The sequence below is a fragment of the Neomonachus schauinslandi genome, chromosome 8 (genome assembly GCF_002201575.2).
Source record: "Neomonachus schauinslandi chromosome 8, ASM220157v2, whole genome shotgun sequence".
In the NCBI taxonomy this organism is placed as follows: Eukaryota; Metazoa; Chordata; class Mammalia; order Carnivora; family Phocidae; genus Neomonachus; species Neomonachus schauinslandi.
In genome coordinates, this window is record NC_058410.1 from 94,238,370 (window position 1) to 94,263,650 (window position 25,281).

Genomic DNA, 25,281 nt, shown 5'->3' on the forward strand with positions numbered 1-25,281 from the left:
AAACATATTAGAAAGTTTAGCTATATCATAAAGGACCTGAGTTCTCTGAAAATTATGTTAAAGAATGCAACTGGGAGAGTGGGGAAGAGTGGAGAGTTCAGGGAGGCAAGGGGAATAAGAGTGGTACTTTCTGGGGAAGCCAGGTGTTGATCAATTAGTTCCAACCTGGATATCAAGTAATGCAGGTCTCATCAATAAATTCACAGAACACAAACCAGAGATTTACTTATTGTTATTATCTTTCTCTTTTCTATTTATTTTATTTTATCCCTTTTCTTTTTCTCCTTTCAAAGTTTGTCCATCATTACTTTCTCTTTTTTTTCTTTTTCCTTTCTCCTTTCTCTTGGTTAAAAAAGTAAACTCTGCACCTACCATAGGGCTGTACAACCCTAAGATCAAGAGTCACATGCTCTACGGAATGAGCCAGCCAGGCACCCCTTTCACTAGTTTTTCTTAATCTCCCTTTATCCTGGTCCATTCTTCATTCCCTTTCTTTCTTTATAGTTTTCATCTTACAGTCACACACTCTTATAGACTAATACCCCCGGCCAATTTTGTTCCAGGGAAATTCCCAATGCATGATATATGATGGAAAATTTAGAGTTACATTATATAAACCATGAAATGTAAAACTGCTAGGATTCTGACCATATATCAGGCAGTTATATATAGATGATTTGATTATGGACTCCTTTGTATTATTATTTCCTGTGGATTGTTTCAATGCCTTGAATATTTCATACAACAGAAAACTGGGTATTTATCTTTATGGCAGTTTCTACAAAGCCCCTAAGGATTTAAATAGAATGGATCATTATTCTTTTATCATCACCTAATTTTAAGATCTTCAAATGATTATTATATAAATTTAAGGTTTCAATTGTTTTCCTGCCGTTTTGAGTCCTTATGGGGGTGAGGGGGAAGGCCTCCATTAAAAGCTACCAAAATGCTTATAAATGTGTTCTGTCAACAAACAATGAACAGTATAGCATTAATCATATTTTAATCTTAAAGAGGCATTAAATGACAATACACTTTTTTATCCTTAATTTTTTTATGTAGTCAGAATTATGACAATTTTTATTTATTGTCCATCCACATTCTAGATATTGCCAATTAAGACCTTTATTTAGGGGCGCCTGGGTGGGCTCAGTCGTTAAGTGTCTGCCTTCGGCTCGGGTCATGGTTCCAGGTCCTGGGATCGAGCCCCGCATCGGGCTCCCTACTCGGCGGGAAGCCTGCTTCTCCCTCTCCCACTCCCCCTGCTTGTATTCCCTCTCTCGCTGTGTCTCTCTCTGTCAAATAAATAAATAAAATCTTAAAAAAAAAAAAAAAAGACCTTTATTTAGCCAAATAGAGGCTCTGGATTAAAATAAATTTGGAGAAAACAATCAATTGAAAGAAAATAAGCTTTGCCCATGGAAAGGCAAAATACAGAAATTTAAATAGCTTTTTTCTTTAAATAGAATAGTACTGTTTTTAAGTTACTAAGTATTCAAATGTATGCAAACTGGCCTAATTATAAAAGTCTATAAAAGATGAATTTCAGTAGAGTAATTATAAATAAAGTGCTTCTAATCAAAGAGCTGAATTACAATAGCTGGATACTTTGGAATAGATTAAACAAGTCCCTTAATGCTACTCAGAAGTAGAACCTCACTTTTTACAATTAAAGAGAACAATGACTCATTTCTGTTTCCCCAGCTATACCCTATTCAAACATCTCAGCACTCTCCAAAGCTAATTTACGGAATAGCCCCATATCAAATATAGCCCAATGCTAAAGCAGCTGTCCTAGCAATAGATCCTAAACTTCAGTGTTATAGTGTTGTTGCAGGGAGCAAGCAAAAAAATAAAACAACCACATAAAAAGAGCATAACTAAAGACCTTAACTCAAGCTTATCAGCCACCAATGAATCAGGTGTGTCCTGAAGATACAGAAAATACCAAGTTCTGTCAAGAATCATAAAGACAGGGGCACCTGGGTGGCTCAGTTGGTTAAGCATCTGCCTTCAGCTCAGTTCATGATATCAGAGTCCTGGGATTGAGCCCTGCATGGCGCTCCCTGCTCAGCAGGGAGTCTGCTTCTCCCTCTGTGCTCTTGCCCTCTCTCTCAAATAAATAAAATCTTTAAAAAGAATCATAAAGACACAGCTAAATGAGTCATTTGTTCTGACTTGACCAGACAAATCATAAACAGATGCTCATGAATTCATTTTACAGTGAATTAAAATATTCTGCCAATCTGGAGGCCAGGGATCAGACCTAAAGGGTCTACACAGGACTTCAAGGTGTTATGAGATAAACTACTTTTAGAAGAGATCTTAAGAGATCATTAAGCCTTATAGTTCTACTCCATTTTCCTATCAAAATTACCTAGGAATCTTCCCCAAACTACAGATACCATAGCATTATCTCTGGAGATGAGCCCCAGGTATATATTTAAAAGCTCCCAGGTGATTCTGATATAGCTGAATTAAGTCATTAACTTCTACTGAGAACAGAAACCATCTCAAGAGGGATTTTTTTTTTTTAAATATGAGCCTTAACAAGAACACCCGAAGAGGCAAAACCATTTACCATAATTTCTAAGTATCTTTTGCTAAAGTAGGTCTCGAATGCCAAACAGCTCTTTTTTTTTTTTTTTTAAAGATTTTATTTATTTATTTGACAGAGAGAGACAGTGAGAGAGGGAACACAAGCAGGGGGAGTGGGAGAGGGAGAAGCAGGCTTCCCGCGGAGCAGGGAGCCCGATACAGGGCTCGATCCCAGGACCCTGGGATCATGACCTGAGCCAAAGGCAGCCGCTTAACGACTGAGCCACCCAGGCGCCCCGCCAAGCAGCTCTTTTATTTAGTTGAATGACAGTCACATTTGGAACCCAAGTTCTACTAGGCTTCTTTTCTGTGTTCATATGCAAATGTTTATAGCCTACCTTGGATAATATTCAAACAACACTGAGTATCTCTAAGCTGAGCACTCTTCTTAGGTACGCACACAAAAAAGGATTAATAAACCTTGGTCTCTGTCCCCACAGAGGATGGCGTCTGATGGAAGAGACAGGCATACAAACCTCTTAATCCAACATAACAGGGGAAAAACTGTGTCAGAGAACTTTGGAATTATCAGTGGTAATTTGATTCAAAGAAAAGCCCTCTGAAAACTTTATTTATATTTAAAGATTTAAATCTTTATATTTGAAATATATATTTAAAGATTATTCATTTGAGAGAGAGAGAGAATGCGAGTAGGGGGGAGGGGCAGAGGGAGAGAGAATCCTCAAGTAGACTTCCCGTTGAGCATGGAGCCTGATGCAGAGCTCGATCTCAGAACCCCAAGACCATGACCTGAACCAAAATCAAGAGTCAGATGCTTTAACCGACTGAGCCACCCAGGTGCCCCTGAAAACTAGCTTTAGAACAACAAGGTATCTAGGTTCAAACTGAGCAATGCATGCACAGATACTTCTCATGACTTTTTGCAATTAAATGTTCTGCTGGATTAAATCCACAGCTAAGGTTTCTGTGGATATCCCAAGCCTTTTAAACGCTCAGTGTTTATTCTACCAACAGGCTAGAAAAGTTGCCGTGGTAGAAGTGAAAACAAACAAACAAAAAACAAAACAAAACAAAAACAACTCCACCAAATTATCTGGTGGGGGGAAAGTGTTCCATAGTGACTCTTTTGGGAATCTCAGGTCTGCAGAATTAGTGAAGAAGCTACCCAATGCTTTAGATGCCTCCCATGTGGACATGTCCTTATAAAATACCTACACAGGCTGTACTGATGAATGAATAAGTAAACACTAATCCTTTAGATCTCAGCTTAAATTCTATTTCATTAAAGAAGTTTTCCTGACTTCAAATAACCTATCAAAACCCCTCCCATAGACACATGCACTATTTCACATAACTATGAAATAACATGAATAAATAAATGAGCAATATCTAATGAGGTCAAGGATGACCTATTATATTCAAACCTACTTCTGTCAATGTTGGAAGACAACTGATAAAGTAAACCATTATTAAGTATCACTGAAACTGGGCGCCTGGGTGGCTCAGTTGGTTGAGCAACTGCCTTCGGCTCAGGTCATGATCCTGGAGTCCTGGGATCGAGTCCCACATTGGGCTCCCTGCTCAGCAGGGAGTCTGCTTCTCCCTCTGACCCTCCCCCCTCTCATGTGCTCTCTCTCTCTCTCATTCTCTCTCAAATAAATCAATCTTTAAAAAAAAAAGTATCACTGAAACTAAATTTCAATACTTTATATACTTATTAGCAACTGAATAATACAGATATAACCCCTTAAAGCTTTAGGGAAGCTCGGGAAGCTCAGTAACCTCAGTGTTCCACTCTGATTTCTAAAGAGTACCTGGCATTTTTAGCCACTGGTCCACACACAGTCTTGCTGCTTCTGTATCAGAATGTCCTCGAATAAATTCCAATTCTTGTAACCCGTGAGCATGCTGAAAATCGATTTTTTCCTAAAGGTATTAAGAAGAAAATCAATTAACCTATAATTACTAATCTGATTTCCTTGAGAAAAGGATTTTAACACATCAGTGATCAGAAAATATTGATTATCCTTTATCCCTGTAACTCCACATCTAGACATCTATCCCAAAAAGATAAGTGAAAACAAAGGTTCATGCTCTGAAATGTTGATCCCAATGTCATTTATATTTGCACAAAGTTTGCTATAACCTACATCTCCAACAATAGGGTACTGTTTAATTATGGTATATACATTTCATGAAAGTCAATTAGAAACACTAACCAAACTTTCAGTGAAGCAGAAATATATTTTTTATATCAAGTAGGTCACCAAATAGTATTAAATAAATGAGACCAAATATAAATAAAGATTAATTTCAAGCTATATGTAACTATCTGCAGAGGGGGAACAAAGGTTGAAAATACATAAAACGTCACTATCTCTGGCAATGGAAATATGAATGATTATTTTCATTTTTAAACTTTTATACATTCTTTTCAAAGTTTCCACATACAGCCTGAAGTATACAGAAGCCTATTAAATATCTGTTCAGTGAATAGTATTAATAAGAGCAGATTTCATTAGTACTTAGCATGTGCCAGTATAAAGCATTTATCACCATCTAGATCTAGGGTTGGCAAACTTCTTCCATAAAGGGCCAGACAGTAAATACTTTAGGTTTTGCAGCTCAACTCTGCATGAAAGCAGCCATAGATAACAGGTAAACAAATGGGCATTGCTATGTTCCAATAAAATTTTATTTACAAAAACAGGCAGTAGGCCAGTGCCAACCATGAAACTAGACTTACGGTTTAGACTGTTAAAGTCTCTAAGTCCTCCTATATATTATTTATAAATCTATTTGCATAATCTCTAATCATGCTGTATCTAACAATACTTATTCACCACTTACCACATGCCAGGCATGATTCTAAAAGCGTAATAGATTTCATTCTCACAATAACTCTGTGAAATAGGTACTATTATTGTTTGCATTTTAGGATGGGAAAACTGAGGTACAGAAGGGTCAATAAATTGCCTAAGGATAAATAACAATGCCAGATTTAGACTCTCACAATTTGATTCTAGAATCCATGCTCTTAACCAGTACACCATATTGCATCTCAACAAGGTTTTGTTCTTAAAAAGAAATCACAGTCACAAATGCTAGATTTGTAAGATATAGGCCAGAATAATGAATAATGAATGGCCTAGTAAGCAATGCAACAGGATACTTTATCAGAAATGGCAAGGAGGGGAACAGGGAGATTCAAGATTTCAATCGGAAATAAATCTTCTACAACATTGTTCAAACTACAGCCATAGAATACTAATTTTCAAAAATGTTAACAAGCATTAAAAAAATTCTCTATAACCAAATTAAATATATAAACACTGATTTTAATACAAAATTTAAAAAGTTCCTTTAGGGCAGGACTTCCAAAGCCTTGAAGTGTTAATGTGCATGTAATATGCAGTATCTCAACAAATACTTTTTTTTTCAAAGCGCATCCTATAGTAGTGTTCCAAATAACATGTTTGGAGAACAAAGCTCGTTTATCCAAAGAAAGCAATATGACAAGTCTCTGGCAGACTCTAAAGACATTTTCTAATGTACAAAATTAAACCACTTATCAAAGCTCCTTACAAAATCTATCACAAAACTCTTAATATAAATAAGATCAAATACTACTAGATGCCAGCTAATGGCCATTTATTTTAAAGGACTGCCAAAAATTAAAAATAAACAGGTTTTTAAAAATGTTCTCTGCCATTTTTTACAATAGAATTTGAACTCTGTGGCCATACATAGTCAATGCTCAAAAAACATTTATTGGCTTAAGTCATCCTCTAATTAGCCACACTTTTCCTTTGTTACAAAGCTTCTTCTACAAACCTGAGGGTTATATCCCTTCTGGCAAGTCATCTTAACTCCTAGAGTATCAATGAGCAAAGCTGGTAGCTGTTCAACTAGTCAAGACAACATTATCTCTGAAAGTGATTTATCCAGTGAAGAGGGTTTTTGTTCTTGTTTGTTTGTTTTAATTTTAAATAGGCACCGTACCCAACATGGGGCTTGAACTCATGACCCTGAGATCAAGAGTTGCATGCTCTACTGATTAAGCCAGCCAGGTGCCCCATATCCAGTGAAGATTTTAATGAATTTTCTTTCTTTCTTTAAAACCACTCCATCACAAAAGATAAAAAATTCACTGTAATAGTAATACATCAATAATTCACAAAGGCCTAAGAATAGTTGGAAGTTATTTTCTACTACTATCTAGTTTTAGTGAGAGTTATCAGCCACTAGAATTCCTCAAGAATCATTTTTATTTTAGTTTGATTATCTTCCTTTCTGGATAGTTCCGTTTTTCTTTCCTGTCATCGAGTTTTAAAAAACAAGTTATCCATACAGGAAACCAAATTTTAAAAAATCATAAATGGATAGCAAGCAATGAACTAAGATATCTGTTAGTTGGTTTTTCCCTTAGAAAAGAATGAAATCTAAATATATATTTATTCTTTAAAATTGGTTAAACAAGAATTTCAGAAAACTTTCTTCAATGCTGAGATAAAGTCTTTAATAGAATGAATGAGGGGCGCCTGGGTGGCTCAGTCGTTAAGCATCTGACTTCGGCTCAGGTCATGATCCCAGGGTCCTGGGATAGAGCCCCACATTGGGCTCCCTGCTCAGCGGGAAGCCTGCTTCTCGTCTCCCACTCCCCACTGCTTGTGTTCCCTCTCTCGCTGTCTCTCTGTCAAATAAATAAATAAATAAAACTTAAAAAAAAAAAAAAAGAATTAACACTTAACATGAGTGGAAGCTGAAACTACCCTTGAGAAAAGCCTCAGTTACCATAGTGCCTTTAAGATTCTGAACTCATTACAGACACTTTATTATCTATGTGGGAACACTTCCTGGAAAAAGAAGCTAGCATCATTCAGGAAATATGTGGAAAAGGACAGCTTGCAAATCATCCCTCTGTCAAAGAGATTTTCCCCATAAACAATACACTTAACAGTTGTGGGAAAGAATCTTCCTTAAAATTGAATAGTATTTCTGCCAGGAGAGAAACAAACCTATTTTTTATATCTCTATGCATTAAGCATTTTACTTACTTATGTATGTATGTATTTAGTTATTTATTTGCAGTAAGCGTTTGAAACATACAGCTAGAATACTATGCTCTAATTTAATTGGTATTACATTATAAAGTCTCCAAACAAATCTACTTCTAAATGTGAAGAATATTAATTTATTCTATACCAGATTAGGAGATACTAAACAGAGGCTATAGAAATATATAAATTCCTCTATGATAACCAATGGACAAGGAATCAAAACACAGATCTTAAAATTAAAAAACCATAGTGCTTATCTTAACTTGGAAGATCATCTCCAACTCCATCCCTTTACAGATTAAATAAAGCCCAAAGTCTGCAAAAGCTAAGTGACCTGCTGGAATCCAAACAGCTGCTGGCAGAGCCATGATTTCAATTTCCTTTTTTTTTTTCAAGTAAGCTTTACACCTAATGTTGGGCTTGAACTCAGGACCCTAAGATCAACAGTGGCATGCTCTACTGACTGAGCCAGACAGGCACCCCTCAATTTCCATTTTTAAACTCCTAGGATGAAGCTTTATTTACCCAACTCATCAACTTTCTACTCCTAATAAACATCTGTCAGTACTGAGGGATTTTTTTTATTCAAAAAATATTTTTTAAGTAAACTCTACTCCCAATGTGGGGCTTGAATTCACGACCTCCAGGTCAAGAGACACATGCTCCATCTACTGAGCCAGCCAGGTGCCCCAGTATTGAGAGAATCTTTAGGTAATTCATCCGGGGCCTTCTAAAGCAAGTGAAGAAAAAGATTTATATCATTAGAGATTCTAAATTAGGCTTCATTTTCCACATAGCAGCTCTTCTACAAACCTGATTAAAATTTCTTCCTTTTAGTAATAGATTTAATCTGAACGGGCATGCTGAAGTTTGAGAAAGTGGTCTGATTCTATTTAGTAGAAAATAACCTTTTAACACCTTATGTCTACAAAAGCACCAATAAACTCTTTTTCACTCTTGTGATATAGAAACCAGAAACCCGTAATTGTTCACCTGCTATAAAGAAATCCCATGATTTTTAATTCCCCAAAATAAAGTCCACCCAATTCTATTTTTTCTCCTATATACATATATGATCAGAATCTATCAAACTAAAGACAGAGATAATGAAAGCTATCATGAAGTACTGAAGTGATGAGCTATCTAGAGTCCATGCTGAACTTGGATTCAGTTATACATTTTTTGAAGACAAATTTCTGTTAGTTTTATTATAAACAATTCCATGATTTGGTAAAACACCAATTAAAATAGTCACATACCCTGAATGCTCTATTCTTCTCTTCCTTCTGCTGTTTCTCCACTTCAACATGGCGGGCTAGACGAGCCAGAGTTAAAGCAACTTTATCCTTCTGATGGTCAATATAGTCTTTATGCTTAACATTATCCTATAATTGAAAAAACAATTTTCATTTCTTTTAAATAACAAAATTAGCTTTGGGATAATGATTTCATTTACTAAAGAGTTACTGTGCTAAAGAACCATTTACTTTTTTTTTTTAAGTTTACTTACTTAAGTAACCTCTACCCCCAACGTGTGGCTCAAAATCAGGACCCTGCGATCAAGAGTCACATGCTCTTCCGATTAAGCCAGCCAGGTGTGCCAGGAACCATTTATTTTTATCATCAGCAAATTTCTAAGAAGGTGTCTTATGTATTTTATACTTTATATGGTATTTTGTAGGTCAGCCAATTTTCCACCAGCATCTGTCGTTTTCAAAATGTTAGATACACTAACTGCTAAGACAATTTATCATCTTTATTTACTTTATAATCATCTGGATACTGAAGGGTTTGGTGTTGCTTTGCTCTGAGTCTATAAGGTAATGCCATTAAGCCATTAGTCCCCCCTTAAAAGGTCTAACAGTACAAACATCCTTGGTTCTGGTTTTTCAGTAATGCCAGAACAATATTTATTTAAGAGAAAATGATTTAAAGAAATAGATCTAACTTCCAGTTTCTGGTCCAGCATCTCTCTACTCTATCCTGACAAGTAAAAAGCTGAACAAACCAAGAAGTCAACAGCTCTTCTTAGATCTCTTTCTTAGACCGGAAAAGTGAGGTTACAGTGTAAACCGGTGCTCCAAAAAAGAGAGACAGAGGGGCAGAGACAGAGGATCACAAGTTAATGGAGCAGAAACCCATGAGCGGAAACCTCAGCAGAAACCAGTACTGAGGAAAAACCTGAACTATAACTGATGAATTGCTGGACACTCAATGGGATAAGTCTAAGAGTTAAAAACCACAAGATGACCCAGTCACGGAGAGCCCTCACACTTCTGTGAGTTTATCTCCCAGAGTTCTACCAGGTTCTCACAGTAAAAACTGGAGAAACATCCCCTTACGCTTCCAGCCGGGGGAGAGGAAAAGTAAGCATTTTTAAATATGCCAGAGCATTCTGTTCTTCTTAACAAGACATGCCCTGAACAAAAACTATTTTACCAGAACGTACCCTGGTTGTAGGAATTTTATTGGAGCCTAACTAACCTGGGAGAATGGAAATACACAATTCCAGGCCACTCTAGCCATCCTTCCCGCTTAAAAGAAGGGATTGAGAATCAGTGCTGAAGGTCACAGTCCAGGGGCATAAGCTCAACAAGACTGAGGCTTAATCACAGGACTACAGAGTGCTACCACTTCCCTGTACCTTACCACTACTTTGTAAAGGCCCATTTACCACAGCCCCTTTTACCTAATACATCATGTCTGCCTTTTTATGCTTGCTCTGACTCTTCAAACTGTGTTTTTCTGCCTTTTAGTATTCCTTGTATGTTTTGGTTGAAAGGTAGACATGATAGGGATGTTGGAATGATCAAGATAAGGAATTCAAAACAACTGATTAACGCGCTAAGGGCTCTAATGGAAAAAGTAGACAACATGAAAAAACAGATGTGTAATATAAGTAAGAGAGATAGAAATCCAAAGAAAGAACCAAAAAGAAATGCTAGAGATCAAAAACACTGTAACAGAAATTAAGAATGCCTGTGATAGCCCCACGAGTAGACTGCACATTGCTGAAGAAACAATCTCTGTGCTTGAGGGTATGTCAACAGAAACTTCCCAAACTGAAAAACAAAACAAAAGGATTGAAAAAACACAAAATGGAATATCTAGGAACTGTTACAAAAAATGTTATATATGCATAATGAAAATACCAGGAGAAAGAGAGAAAGTAACAGAATATTTGAAGCAATAATGGCTGAGAATTTCCCCCAATCAATGTTAGACACCAAAACGCAAATCAAGGAAGAAATAAAACCCTCTTTGTTCACAGATGACATGATCTTTCTAAGAAAACAACATGCAAATAAACAGTAGTTAGGGGTGAAATAACCTATGTAATTAGATATTTATAGCAGCTTTATTCATAATGGCCAAAACTTGGAAGCAACCAAGATGTTTTTTTAGTAGATGAATGGATAAACTGTGGTACATCCAGATGATGGAATATTATCCAGTGCTAAAAAGAAATGAGCCATCAACGGGCACCCGGGTGGCTCAGTTGGTTAAGTGTCCGACTCCTAATTCTGGCTCAGGTCATAATCTCAGGGTTGTGAAATCCAGCCCAGCCTTGGGCTCCATGCTGGGCGTGGAGCCTGCTTAAGATTCTCTCTCCCTCTGCCCTTCTCCCTCCCACCACCACCCAAATGAGCCATCAAGCTATGAAAAGACATGGAGGAAACTTAAATACATATTACTAAATGAAAGAAGTCGATCTGAAAAGTCCACATACTGCATGATTCCAACTATATGACATTCTGGAAAAGACAAAACTATGGTTACAGTAAAAAAGATCAGTGGTTGCCTAGGGTTGGGGGGAGGAAGGGATGAGTGGCAGAGTACAGAGGATTTTTAGTGCAGTAAAATTATTCTGTATGATATATGTCCACTATAAAGGTGGATGCCTGGGGTGCCTGGGTGGCTCAGTTGGTTAAGCATATGCCTTTGACTCAGGTCATGACTCCAGGGTCCTGGGATGGAGTCCCACATCAGGCTCCCTGCTCAACGGGGAGCCTGCTTCTCCCTCTGCCTCTGCCTGCCGCCCTGCCTACTTGTGCGCTCTCTCTGTCAAATAAATAAATAAAATCTTTAAAAATAAATAAATAAAGATTTTATTTATTTATTTGACAGAGAGAGACACAGTGAGACAGGGAACACAAGCAGGGTGAGTGGGAGAGGGAGAAGCAGGCTTCCCGCGGAGCAGGGAGCCGGATGTGGGGCTCGATCCCAGGACCCTGGGATCATGATCTGAGCCGAAGGCAGACGCTTAACGACTGAGCCACCCAGGCACTCCATAAATAAATAAATAAAATCTTAAAAAAAAAAAAATCATCATAAATTTGTCGAAACCCACATAATGTACAACACATCAATAGTGAACCCTTAGGGTGATAATGATGTATCACTGTAGGCTCATTGATTAAAACAAACATTACTTTGGGGGACGTTGATAAGGAAGGAAGCTATGCATGTGCAGAGGCAGGAGGTATATTGGAAATCTCTATACCTTCCTCTCAGTTTTAATGTAAACCTAAAACTTCTCTAAACAAGTCTATTAAAATCTTTTTCAACTAGAAAGACTGGGTTACGACCTAAAATACACTCTTTAGGCAAATCAGTCATGTATGTACAACCCAAATTTTATCTACAGTGGGACAGAATTGCATCAACCATGTCAAACAACAGGTGTGATTTTCCAAGTACACAAAAGTTACGCAGAAGTGAGTATATATATAAAAAGGCCAAAATGGTATTTTCAGTATGAGGCTACATCTTTGCAATAAGAAATACTCACAGAATTACTCTGGGTGCAAGTAGTTCCAACTCACTTTCCGACTACTTGGTCAGCCTACACCCTTGTACCAGGTTAATAGATGACATTCTCCTAACTTCAAAATATTCTTTTACAAGTCACAGGACAATGCAGCTTACTAGAAATGAATCACAAAAAGCTATTTATCTGAGCTCCAATCCTTTAGTAAAGGTACATTTACCTGTCTTAAAAGCAAATTAAATGTACTCTTTGGGAAGACAAAAATATTATCTACTTCAAACGTTGATGCTACCTTGAGAAGAAAATTTAGAGTAGATCCTAAAAGAATCTTTTAATTTAAGGAAGTTAATAATATTTAAACATGGGCCTAGAGTATGTTATTTTTCCTGACACAGATACATTTCTTAGGTTTTTTTTTTATTAAAAGATTTTATTTATTTAATTGACAGAGAGAGACACAGCAAGAGAGGGAACACAAGCAGGGGGAGTGGGAGAGGGAGAAGCAGGCTTCCCACTGAGCAGGGAGCCGGATGCGGGGCTCGATCCCAGGACCCTGGGATCATGACCTGAGCCGAAGGCAGCCGCTTAATGACTGAGCCACCCAGGTGCTCCCATTTTTTAGGTTTTAAACTCTAGCAAAAGTCATGCTTGGTCATAATAACGCATGAGGTAGACAAAGGTATAAATTAGGGTTTACGTATAAAAATACATTGTTGGATCACAATATTCTGGGGATAGAAAGGTGGCCATGTTTTGGATTAACTAAAGTAATCCTAATCCAGGAAGAGCTACCTTTGAATTTATGGTTCCACTATCATTTTACTTTTTCCTAGGCCACCAATATTTTCTTTTTTTTTAAGGTTTTATTTATTTGACAGAGAGAGACACAGTGAGAGAGGGAACACAAGCAGGGGGAGTGGGAGAGGGAGAAGCAGACTCCCTGCTGAGCAGAGAGCCCAACGCGGGGCTCGATCCCAGGACTCTGGGATCATGACCTGAGCACGACTGAGCCACCCAGGCGCCCCTGAAATACTTCTGGAGTTACACTCATTCAGGAAGACTTTACATAATATTTATTCTTCTTAAAGTTTCCTTTAAAACACAATTAATGATTCTCTGCTTTACATTATAAATTATAAATATACTCTGGACACAAAACTAAATGAAAACTAAAGTTTGAAACACAGAGATTACATATATCCAAAGGGAAAAATTTTTAGTAATTCACTTGTCACAAAATTTAAGTATGAACTTTTTTTTTGAAGATTTTATTGATGGGGGGGGGAGAGGGAGTGAGTATGGGGGTAAGGGCAGAGGGAGAAGCAGACTCCCTGCTGAGCAGAGAGCCCGATGTGGGGCTACATCCCAGGACCCTGGGATCATGACCTGAGCCAAAGGTAGACGCTTAACCGAATGAGCCACCCAGCCGTCCCTTAGATAAGAACCTCACTCCCTTCAAACTATACTCATAGACTTGGAAGATAAATTATTTAGCCCTTTAATCAACATTAAAACATTTGTTTAAATCTCTTCAACTTCATTCTAAAACTAATCTCTGGCCCTAGAACATTACTCTTTGGCGGTCAAATAAGCAAAACCTGTTGGTATTACTGTTTGCTAAAATTATTTTCCTCATATTTAGCTATCAGTAACCTATATTATTTTTTAATTAACTATCTGGTTATGTTAATAAAAAAGATTACTTCTGTGACTCCCAACTAATTCTGATCTATTTATCATCTTTCACGACTTTGAAGGGCTCAAAAGACCTAACAGCTCTGATACTGAATTCAAAAAGACATTTAAAATTGAGTTTGGTTTCCTTTTCTTCTTCCTCCATGGGGAAAGTTTCTATTTTCTTCTTAAAAACAAAAACGAAAATAAAACAGAACAAAAATCCTCTGGCTACCTATATGGAAAGCACGTAATTAGAAAGACAATTTACTAGGAGTAGATAAAAAGGAATGAATGGTAGAGCTAGAGAAAGAATGAACTTCAATCTTGAAACGCCACCGTTTATGAGAAAAATGAAGTATTTAATATAAATGTTTTCTCCTAAAATGGGGAAAAATTATTACATGAGGCAGGGGATGATACTCATATGATTATTTTTCCATCACAACTTAGGTTTTGGAATCAAGGTTGCTGGTTAAAGCCAGGTACAAGTAATGGGTTATTTATGAACACTCACTCTCTCCAGAAAGCTAAATTCCTTGGATTTCCACTGTTAGTGATCCAAGATGAGGGGAAGCCTCTAGATCTTACTAAATTATATACTTCCGTGGTTCTGAGAGAACATATACACATTGGAAAAACAGAGATCATGGATATTGAAATATATCCTAGGGATTTTACCTATTAGGTCACAGAAGGCCTTATTTTGCATAGAAGTATAATAGGTAACTCAAGGAATCAGTATGTTCAGAAACAAATTTTAACTTATCAGAAGGCAAGGGGGAAAACATTCACTGCAGGCCACCTTGTTACTGATTCAACTGCAGAACCAAAGCTATACTATTATGTCAGGAATATGGGCAGAAAGTGAACTCGTTTCAGGCTAGATGGAAGTGTCTTAAATGTTTCCTGTAGAATTAAGATGAAAAGGGGACACCATAGTCTTAGGTTTGGGAGTTTTCCACTATTCCATTAGTGTCAAAATACTGAACTGTAATTTAATATGAAATCACAAAATTCTAGGACTGTTCTTCTTAGATTTGCCAATCTTCCCCAAAGCCTGTTGTATTAATAAGAATTTAGGTCCTTAGAGCTTTTCTAAGGTCAGACTTTCAGACTGTAAATTCTCAAGCTAGAAATGGAATTGGCTCTCAATGTAAGAATGGTAAAAATAAAATGTTAGCAGCTATAGGATTTTCAGTCATTCTTCTTGAAACACATGCTGTGGTCACCCTGCATTAACTTCCATATTAGATACTATTGAAGAATACTATTGAGTCCACAGTGATAGCAAATGAGCTGCAAGAAAATGCTATTCACTCAGTTATTTTGGGGGAGAAGGATAGGAAAGTCTTAAGAAACATACTGGGGAGGGGAGAGTCTATTTGCCTCTATTTTAGATCACTCCCTGCATCAATTTTTCTTCCATAACCTCTCCCCTCCCATTGGGGAAGTTGTGTGGGATCCTCACAGAATTAAGAAAGTTGTGAAGTCAGAAAACATTAAAAGGCAAATTCTAATTCAGTAACTATGAAAATATTTTAAAAAATAACGGTTTTAATTAAAAAAAATAATATGGTTAAAATAATACAGTCTGACACAAAAAAATCTGTGGATGATCAGGAGTTGGAAGGTTACAAAATGAGGGTCACATGGGGTACAGAAAGAAAAGCTGTTCCAGAACCTCAGAAGCCAGGCTAATATGGCCTCTATGATCCTGTCTGTGCTCACACCTTGGACATTATAACTTCTTATACCCTCCAGTATATTCTTTACATTTTTAAAAAAAGATTTTATTTATTTATCTGAGAGAGAGAAAAAGAGAGAGTGGGAGCACAAGTAGAGAGGGAGAGGGAGAAGCAGACTCGCCATTGAGCAGGGAGCCCAATGTGGGGCTGGATCCCAGGACCCTGAGATCATGACCTGAGCCGAAGGCAGATGCTTAATGATTGAGCCACCCAAGCACCCCTATTCTTTACATTTTTTAAATCTAAAACTCGGGTTGTAGAAAGCAAATCTGGGTTGTGTCCTTCAAATGGCAGTCAGATTAAGAATACTGGTTAAATCTGAGTACACATATCCATGAAAGTTAAGCATGTACAGGCATACCTCATTTTATTGCAGATACTGCATTTTTTACAAATTGAAGGTCTGTGGCAACCCTGCATCCAGCAAGTCTGTTGGCATGATTTTTCCAACAGCATTTGCTCACTTCATGCCTGTGTCACATTTTGGTAATTAAGATATTTCAAAACTTTTCATTATTATATTTGTTTAACGATCGGTGATCTTTGATGTTAGTACTGTAATTGTTTTGGGGTGCCATGAACTGCACCCATGTAAGACTGCATAAACGTTGTGTGTGTTCTGATGGCTCCACTGACTTGCCATTCCCTTGTCTCACTCCCCTGCCTTAGGCCTATTTCCTGAGATATAAATATTGAAATTAGGGCAATCAATAACCTGATGATGGCCTCTAAGTGTTCAGGTGAAAGGAAGAGTTGCACACACATTTATCACTTTAAAAGCTAGAAATGATTAAGCTTAGTGGGAAAAGCATATTGAAAACCACGATAGGCTGGAAGCTAGGCCCCTTGCACCAGTCAAGTTGTGAATGCAAAGGAAAAGTTTTTGAAGGAAATTACAAGTGCTATTCTAGTGAACACATGAATGATAAGAAAGCAAAACAGCTTTACTGCTGATATAAGACCGTTTTAATGGTTTGGATAGATCAAACCAGCTACAACATTCCCTTAAGCCAAAACCCAATCCTCAACAAGGCCCTAACTCTTCAATTCTGTGAAGGCTGAGAGAGGTAAGGAAAAAGGCAAGTTTGAAGCTAGGAGAAATTGATTCATGAGGCTTAGGAAAAGTTGTCTCATCATATCAAAGTACAAGATGAAGCAGTAGGTGCTGAGGTAGAACCTACAGCAGGTTACCCAAAAGCTCTAGCCAAGAGAATTAATGAAGGTGGCTGCACTAAGCCACAGAATTTCAATATGGACGCAACAGCCTTCTATTGGAGAGGAGATGCTATCTAGGACTTTCATAGCTAGAGAAGTCAATGCCTGGCTTCAAAACTTACAAGGCAGGGGCACCTGGGTGGCTCAGGCGTTAAGCGTCTGCCTTCGGCTCAGGTCATGATCCCAGGGTCCTGGGATCGAGCCCCACATCGGACTCCCTGCTCAGGAGAAAGCCTGCTTCTCCCTCTCCCACTCCCCCTGCTTGTGTTCCGTCTCTCGCTGTGTCTCTCTCTGTCAAATAAATAAATAAAATATTAAAAAACACAAAAAAAACAAAAAAACCAACTTACAAGGACAGGCTGACTCTCTTGTTAGGGGCCAATGCAGTTGGTGACTTTTTAAAAGTTGGAACCAATGCTCATTGACCATTCTGAAAATCCTAGGGCCCTTAAAAATTATGCTAAGTCTACTCTGCCTCTGCTCTGTAAATGGAATAAGGCCAGGATGACAGCACATCTGTTTACATGATGGTTCACTGAATATTTTAAGCCCACCGTTGAGACCTACTGCTTAGAACAAACATTCCTTCAAAATTTGACAGCTCATTGACAATGGACTGGTCACCCAAGAGCTCTGATGGAGATGTACAGTGAGAGAATGTTGTTTTCATGTCTGCTAACACAACATTCATTCTGCAGGCCATGGATCAAGGAACAACTTTAATTCTCAAGTCTTATTATTATTATAATATCTTATATTATTATATATCTTATTATTAAGTCTTATTATTTCTCTGTAAGAATGTAAGCTGCCACAGATAGTGATTGCTCTGAAAGATCTGGGCAAAGAAAAATGAAAACCTTCCAGAAAGGATTTACCATTCTAGATGCCATTAAGAACATTCATGATTCATGGGAAGAGGTTAAAATATCAACATTAACAGAGTTTGGAAAAAGTTGATTCCAACCTCATGGATGACTTTGAGGGGTTCAAGACTTCTATGGAGGAAGTAACTGTAGATGTGGTAGAAATAGCAATTGCTGAGAACTGGAATTAGAAGTAAAGCCTGAGATGTGACCGAATTGCTGAAAGCTCATAATAAAATTTGAACAGATGAGGAAATGCTTCTTATGGATGAGCAAAGAGGCTTCTTGAGATAGAATCTACTCCTTGTGAGGATGCTGTGAAGATTGTTGAAGTGACAATAAAGGATGTAGAACACTACTATGCTAGAGAAATCATTCCTGAAAGGTAGAGTTAATCGATGTGACAAACTTCACTATTGGTTTTATATTAAGAAATTGCCACAGCCACCCCAACTTTCAGCAACCACCAACCTGGTCAGTCAGAAGCCATCAACATCAAGGCAAGATCCTCCTCCACTAGCAAAAAGATTAAGACTCACCAAAAACTCAGATGGTTAGCATTTTTTAGCAATAAAGTATTTGTGGTCTGGAACCAAACCCGTAGTATCTCCAAGGTATGCCTATACAGGTGAAAGTAAGCACGAATTCTTTTGTTCTTGAGGACAAAATGTTTAAGGTTTAATGTGGTGTGGTAGAGTCACAGCAAAAATTCCAAGTCTAGAAGCAGGTATAACTTGGGAAGGAAAGGAAGAGGGCTTTCCTATGGATCTAATCTGGAATGATGGGATTCAATGGGTCAACCTAACTGGGGGCAAAAGGAAATGGAAAGCCTGGCATAGGATTCCCTTATTTTGTCAAGTAAGGGCATTTTTTTTTTTTTAAAGATTTTATTTATTTCAGAGAGAGAGAGCACAAGCAGGTGGCCTGGCAGGCAGAGGGAGAGGGAGAGGGAGAAGCAGACTCCCCACTGAGCAGGGAGCCCTACATGGGGCTCGATCCCAGGACCCTGGGATCATGACCCCAGCTGAAGGCAGACCCTTAACCAACTGAGCCACCCAGGCGACCCATGTAAGGGCATTTTTTAAGGAACTAGTATCAATGGTCACCATGATTTCTAAAGAGTAAGATACAACACCTCAAACTAATACTTTAAAATTTTCCTTAGTAGTCTCATACTAAACAAATTTATCTTATGAAAAATTAGCTGCACCACCAATTTTTCTTTTTGCTACAGACCAATAACACCTCAAACGTGAAATCAGTTCAGTTGAACTTAAAATTGGTTCTGACCATGAACTCAAAATCCTGATCATAACAGATCAGGAGTCACATTCAATGCAAATTCCGTATTTACACAAAATTTTCACCAAAGTAATTAATACTTTCACTTACTAATCAAGTTTAAGGAGCTAACAAATATTTCCTGGCAACTATTAAAATTTTTAACATTAATGTGAAACTGATCTTTCTATGTGAACTGTAAAATAAATCATAGAGTATCAACAGACTAATGACAAAACGGCACAAAATACCACTAATCAATGAACCTATACTCTGTATATATTTCAATGTTTTCTTTCCCTCACTTATATTTAAGTGAAAATAATCCTCTTTTATTAAAATACGTAAGCAAAATCTAGAAGGCTAGAAATCAAAATGTTAACAGTAGTTTTTCTGTCTGGAGAATTTTTTTTTTCATTTTCTAGTATTTCTACAATCAGCACATGTAATAAAACTGACAAATTCAATTTTTAACCAACAAGATGGAATAATGACAAAAAGTACTGAGGATCTCACCCTTTTGTTTGGGAATAATGGATTTGGTTTAAATTAATCCCTTACAAAAATATAAGTTTAACATTTATCCTTCATAAAGGTAGATGGAAATTTTATATCTAGAAGGAAAATAATCTGTTAGTAAATTGTATTTAACTTTTTTTTCCCTCTCCAGCTTTTTCTCTCTAGAAATCCAATGACTAGGCTACATTATTTTCCAAACCTAACAGAAAGAGATATTAATCATAACCAAGGCAAGTCACATTCAACAGCCTTAATGACTATCAGGAAAATATATTTTACATAGTTTTGATGTCAAACACCATGACTATTTTAAACCAAAAGCACTTAGCTAAAACATACTTAAAATTTTGTATTTTTCTTTAAATACATATATACTTAAAACTGCAAGGGGCGCCTGGGTGGCTCAGTTGGTTAAGCGACTGCCTTCGGCTCAGGTCACGATCCTGGAGTCCCTGGATCGAGTCCCGCATCAGGCTCCCTGCTCGGCAGGGAGTCTGCTTCTCCCTCTGACCCTCCTCCCTCTCATGCTCTCTGTCTCTCATTCTCTCTCTCTCAAATAAATAAATAAAATCTTAAAAAAAAAAAAAAAACTGCAAAGTACACATACTCATTTGTATTTTTAAGTGCACTTAAATTATTAAAAAGTACAATTAGGCAAATTAAAAATTGAAACTTAAAATATTAGCTTATTCTGCTATACCTGACATTCCTCTTTTCCTGTTTGGGATGTAAGACTAAAAGACTCTTAACTTTTCCAATGACCAAGGTAATTTCTCATTGTTTAATATACTTATTTGCATGGAAGCTAATAATGTCTCAAAAGTAATTTTTACTAGAACTAGAATTTCACAGGTGGGCTTTCTTCTGGAATTCATCTACAAATGCCTGTTTCTTGAACCATTCACTCTCAATCCTTCAGAGTATTATGGTTTAAGAAGCCAAGTGCCATATACTTGCCAACTCCCCTGTGGTAGTAAAGAACTGGGCTTGGTACTGAATGCTGAGAAAATGGGCTATAATCTGTTTAACAAACTTTTTTAAGGTCTCATGAATAAATATTTTTCAAATATTAAATACCAGGCATACCTTTCATTTTAATTTTACCCTTCATCTGCTCACCCAGAAGTTGAGCTTCTAAGTCACTTCTTAACTGCCATAAACTAGCTAAACCAGTTTTCTAAAAATATTTGCCAAGATCAAGTCAAAGGAAATGTAAAATTAAAGGAGTAATTCTGCTTTTGTAAAGCAATTTCTAGATGCACAATACTGAAAAAAAGCAGGGTTTCACAGAAGAAATTATCATTTTACAATAGTTTGTGGCATTATATCATTTTGAGCCTTTTTTATTAACGAGCAACTTTTTATTTTAAAATCACTGCTAATCTCTAAAAAGCACTTTAGCTTTTGAGTAACTATCAAATTTGGCATTATACAACATTACTTTTTAAATGGAAATACGAATATAGTCAAAGGATCTTCCCTTTGAAATGGACTTTCACTTCTGTACAGGGTGATATAAGCTAGGAGAAAATACTCTATAAAAAGAGTTATCCAGAGAAGTGATCACAACAACCCAGTTCCCTATCTGACTCCCCAAAAGCACTTTTCCGGCTACAGAATAGCCAGTAATAAGTTAAGATGAATTTTGTAGGAGGTATGGGAGAGGCACAGGGAAAGGGGATATAGAGAATAATCCAAGGCAGAGGTTTATTTGTTGTTGTTATAATATCTCCCTGAATGTCAGCTGACACAAACTAGCCAGCGGGGCATCCAATGGAGAATGATTATTCTAGCAATTATCCTTATCTTCTGTGTAAAGAAGGGATCCCAAGTTTAAAGAAAGCTCAAAGGAGCAACCAACTGCACAACTGGAATGAATTAACTTTGTAAATCATTAATTATAGCTATCCATCTAACCAGTGCACTTTGGGTTTGAACAGAATTCCTGAAACAACTGCTTTATTCCATACAAACTCAAATTTAAAAGCCTGCTTATTATTGCCCATCCTAAAGCTGTGGTCCATAGTTTGCATTCCCAGAAGTTCTGTTTACCAGAAGCCCCTTCTGCCCAACTTATGGCTCAAACCACCCCCAAAAATAATTTTGAAAAGCAACAATTTTTCTCAAGTATTTTATATTCAAATACAGAGAGAGCAGAAGGGATAAACACAGCAAAGCAGTACAATATTTATTTACCATCTCCAGCAGCAAAGCTTTGGAACCAGGAAACAACCCTTTTGTACAAAGCAATCATCTTCCCACCCCCAACTGGTTATTTTTTACAAATACAAAGTACACAGAACATCTGCTTTATATGGCAAACTTAAAAAAACATACATACAGATATACCCCGTTCTGTAAAGTACTTTACTCAGTTAAGAAGGCTAGTTCCACCAAACCTATTAAATAAGATTCTTCCTCCTGTATTGTCTTTTGGGTAAATTGCCAATATCTATACTTATAAAAATCCCCTCCTAGGAAGAGTGACTTTGATTCTCCTTCAGTACAGGACCATAAAAAACAAAAACAAAAACACAACAAAACAAAAACATTTGGAAGTTGAGAATTTTTAAGTATCTCTGAAGTTGCAAAGGGGAATATGACTTTAACCCTGAGTGCCACTGCTATAACTCTGGCACAGAAAGAAAAAGGATGAATTATGAAGAGAAAAGGTGAAAGTGGCAACACAAGCAAGAAAAGAAACTCAAATCACAGAAAAACCAAACAGGAAGTTGACAAAATGTGTTTTGGGTGCTGCTGGAGATACCACTGGCACAAGGTTCACGGATCTGTCTTCAATACAACACCTCCAAACTCCAATGAAGCAACATTTTTAGAAATACCTTAATTTTCCCCAAGTCTACCCTCAAATTATCTGTAAGCCAACGTACAGGGAAATGAGCCACATTTAGCTACACTGAGGACAGAATGCCAATAGGAGGTCCTGAAGTATGCAACTGTATACCCATAATGGTCTGTCACATTCCACTTCAGTGTCCTCATCCCGTTCATCTTCAAAGTTGTTCTCTACCAGTGTCTCAGTTCTTTTTCACTGCTTGAGTTGTCCCTGGGACTAGAGGTGCACTGACTGAAAGCCTTCCTTTGTCTCAGTTCAGAGAAGAAAAAGAATTGCTCTAGATGGTCACAGGGGATTTTGGTACAAAGCGAACTCCAGACAGACTACTTCTATAACCTTACAAATAATAGCCACACAAACTTGGTACACTTTGAATAGCTAGGAACCAATACATTTTCATGGGTAATTTATCCTTTCTTCAACTTAATCTTCACCAACTGTCCCCCATAAAGGCTGTTCCTTACAATTCTGAAACCAGACACAACGTTCCAGATGCCTTTGCATGCACTGATTCATCTCAGTGCCTGGCTACTGATTCTCCACTGGTCCAACGATCTCTTCTCCAGTCATGTTGCAGACCTCAGCTTAAGTATCTGCTAAGTAAAAAACGCTTCTCTGATCCCTCTAGATGGCCCTCTTTTGTTCAACTTCATTGCACTCATGCCTCTAAACAGGACAGTTACATTGTATTGTTATTTCTTTCTCTAAAGAGAATATACCATCTCTTATTAACTCCAGGTTCCCCCAGACCTTCCTCAGTGTCTGCCTGCACAAAGGTATTGAAAACTATGACAGAAGATTGTTGCCAACAGACACAAAGTGACAAAACAGCATCCATCAAAAATCATACACATACCTACATAACCTAGCTCTTCATTCTACATTCTCTTTATTTCCTTATTGTTTATAATGAGCATTTCTTAGCCTGTACTTGAGAAAAGAGACTATTTTACTTTAAATATGCCTTTCAATGACTTAGTCCATTGATGGGCTTGTAATACAGCTTAATGGTTGAGCCTTAAAAACTGTAAACAAGGGGAACATAATCTGATGACATGAACAATTACATGCTATTAAATATACATCTTAAAATGTATCTGTATTTATATCCAATACCATCCCACAGTTATATCTACGTGTATAGAAACAGCACACCTATGAAAGAAATCTATACTGGGCTTTTAAAATTTCAAAGTACTTCCAGGCATTACCTCATTTGAGAGTAGGAAAACTGAGGCTCAGAAAATAAGTGACTTGCTAATACTCAGATCAAGGTCTTAGAATTTAAATACCATGTGCTTTGCACATTCCACCTTCCTTTCTAGCCAATATCCTAAAGATGCCAGAAAAAAATGCCAAAAAAACAAACTTTGTGTATCTGAAACAAAACGGTTTAACAAAAAAGGCAGAAGGAAAAAAAAAAACCCAGCAAAAAAGACCCCTGACTAAAATGATCAGTGCAGAAAGTGAATGGAATATATGAAACAAGCCAATGACCACACATCAAGACAATCTTAGTCCCACACAGTGAAATCTCAATGGGAAAATGAAGAGGTTAGAGTTTCTGATCTGACAAGTGAAATGACCAGGAATTAGATAATAGAAGACATCAAGTACTAAGGGATGAGAGTACAGCCATAAACACAAAATTTAGGGAAGAAAAAGGTTAGTATAGGTCAAATTAGCTTATCAGAGAGATTAAGACTTGAGTTGAGCCGTGAAAAATACAAAGAGGCAGCCTAGTACACAATGCTAAACTGAGACTGTGGAGGAATAGAGTCAATATTCAAAAGCTAGGCTCTACCACTTGAGCAACGTGCTTAATGATGTTTCATTTCCTCATCTGCAAAATAACGGTGAATTTCTTCCTCAAGAACTTTTTGGCACACAGCGCAGTAAATGTGAGCTGTATAAATGAAAATTCTCTCCTCTACTTGCTTCCCAGGCAGGAAGACAACTGTTAGGCCCAAGGCTATCAAGGTGCTTCCAAGATCTCAAAAGGTATTTTTGCTAAAAGTAAACATGAGTTGTTACAAGCCATCAGACAAAGACCAACCTGCATGCAACTCTTGCTAAGAATCTAAATGAGGCTAATTAAACACTGACTATACTCAAACCAAGGCAGAAAGGAAGGGCTGCACACCTAACAGCAGGATGTTTAATGTAATTAAATATGTTCAAAAAAAATGGAACTGAAAATTTGAGACTGTTTAGTGACTTGGAAAATGTTCCCCCCAATCACCCAGATCATGTTGCCCTAGTAATTAAAAGTGGTACAGATAAAGGGACCACAAACATGATAGTTATTATAGAATATTAGTATTAAATGCACACTAAGTAGTGTGAAACATAGCCATCACAGATAGAAGTGGGAGGTGACAAGAGGTCTAACTGTAGCCCTCAAAACTGAATGATGTGATAGAGCTACTCTTATGGGCAATGACAGAAAAGAGAAGGCGTATGATAGATAGCTGATGGGAAAAAATAGCACATGAAAATAGGTCTTATAAAGAGACTACTAACAGAACTCATTAATAACACTTGAAGAAGATCAAAGAAGAGTTTAAAATACAACTAGATAATAAACCATTTACTTTCACTGCTACCAAGGAATAGACTTAGGAATATTAGAAAACTCAATACAACTTGAGATCTCCAAAGTCCTAAAACAAAGTACAGACAACCTGAGAATTCTTGCTGAATTCTTGACAAGGCATTAGAAAATCCAAGA

At 37.2% G+C, this 25,281-nt stretch overlaps 1 protein-coding gene across 1 annotated transcript in view; it reads right to left on the minus strand.

The window, feature by feature from the left end:
* The window catches only part of ZNF451 (zinc finger protein 451), a 98,161-nt gene that overhangs the window by 54,337 nt on the left and 18,543 nt on the right, over positions 1–25,281 (minus strand). The window contains exons 4-5 of the mRNA XM_021691983.1: positions 8,879–9,004; positions 4,374–4,485 (exon numbers count right to left, since the gene is read on the minus strand). Of these exons, the coding sequence (XP_021547658.1) occupies positions 4,374–4,485; positions 8,879–9,004 (238 nt within the window). The remainder of the gene's footprint in view (positions 1–4,373; positions 4,486–8,878; positions 9,005–25,281) is intronic.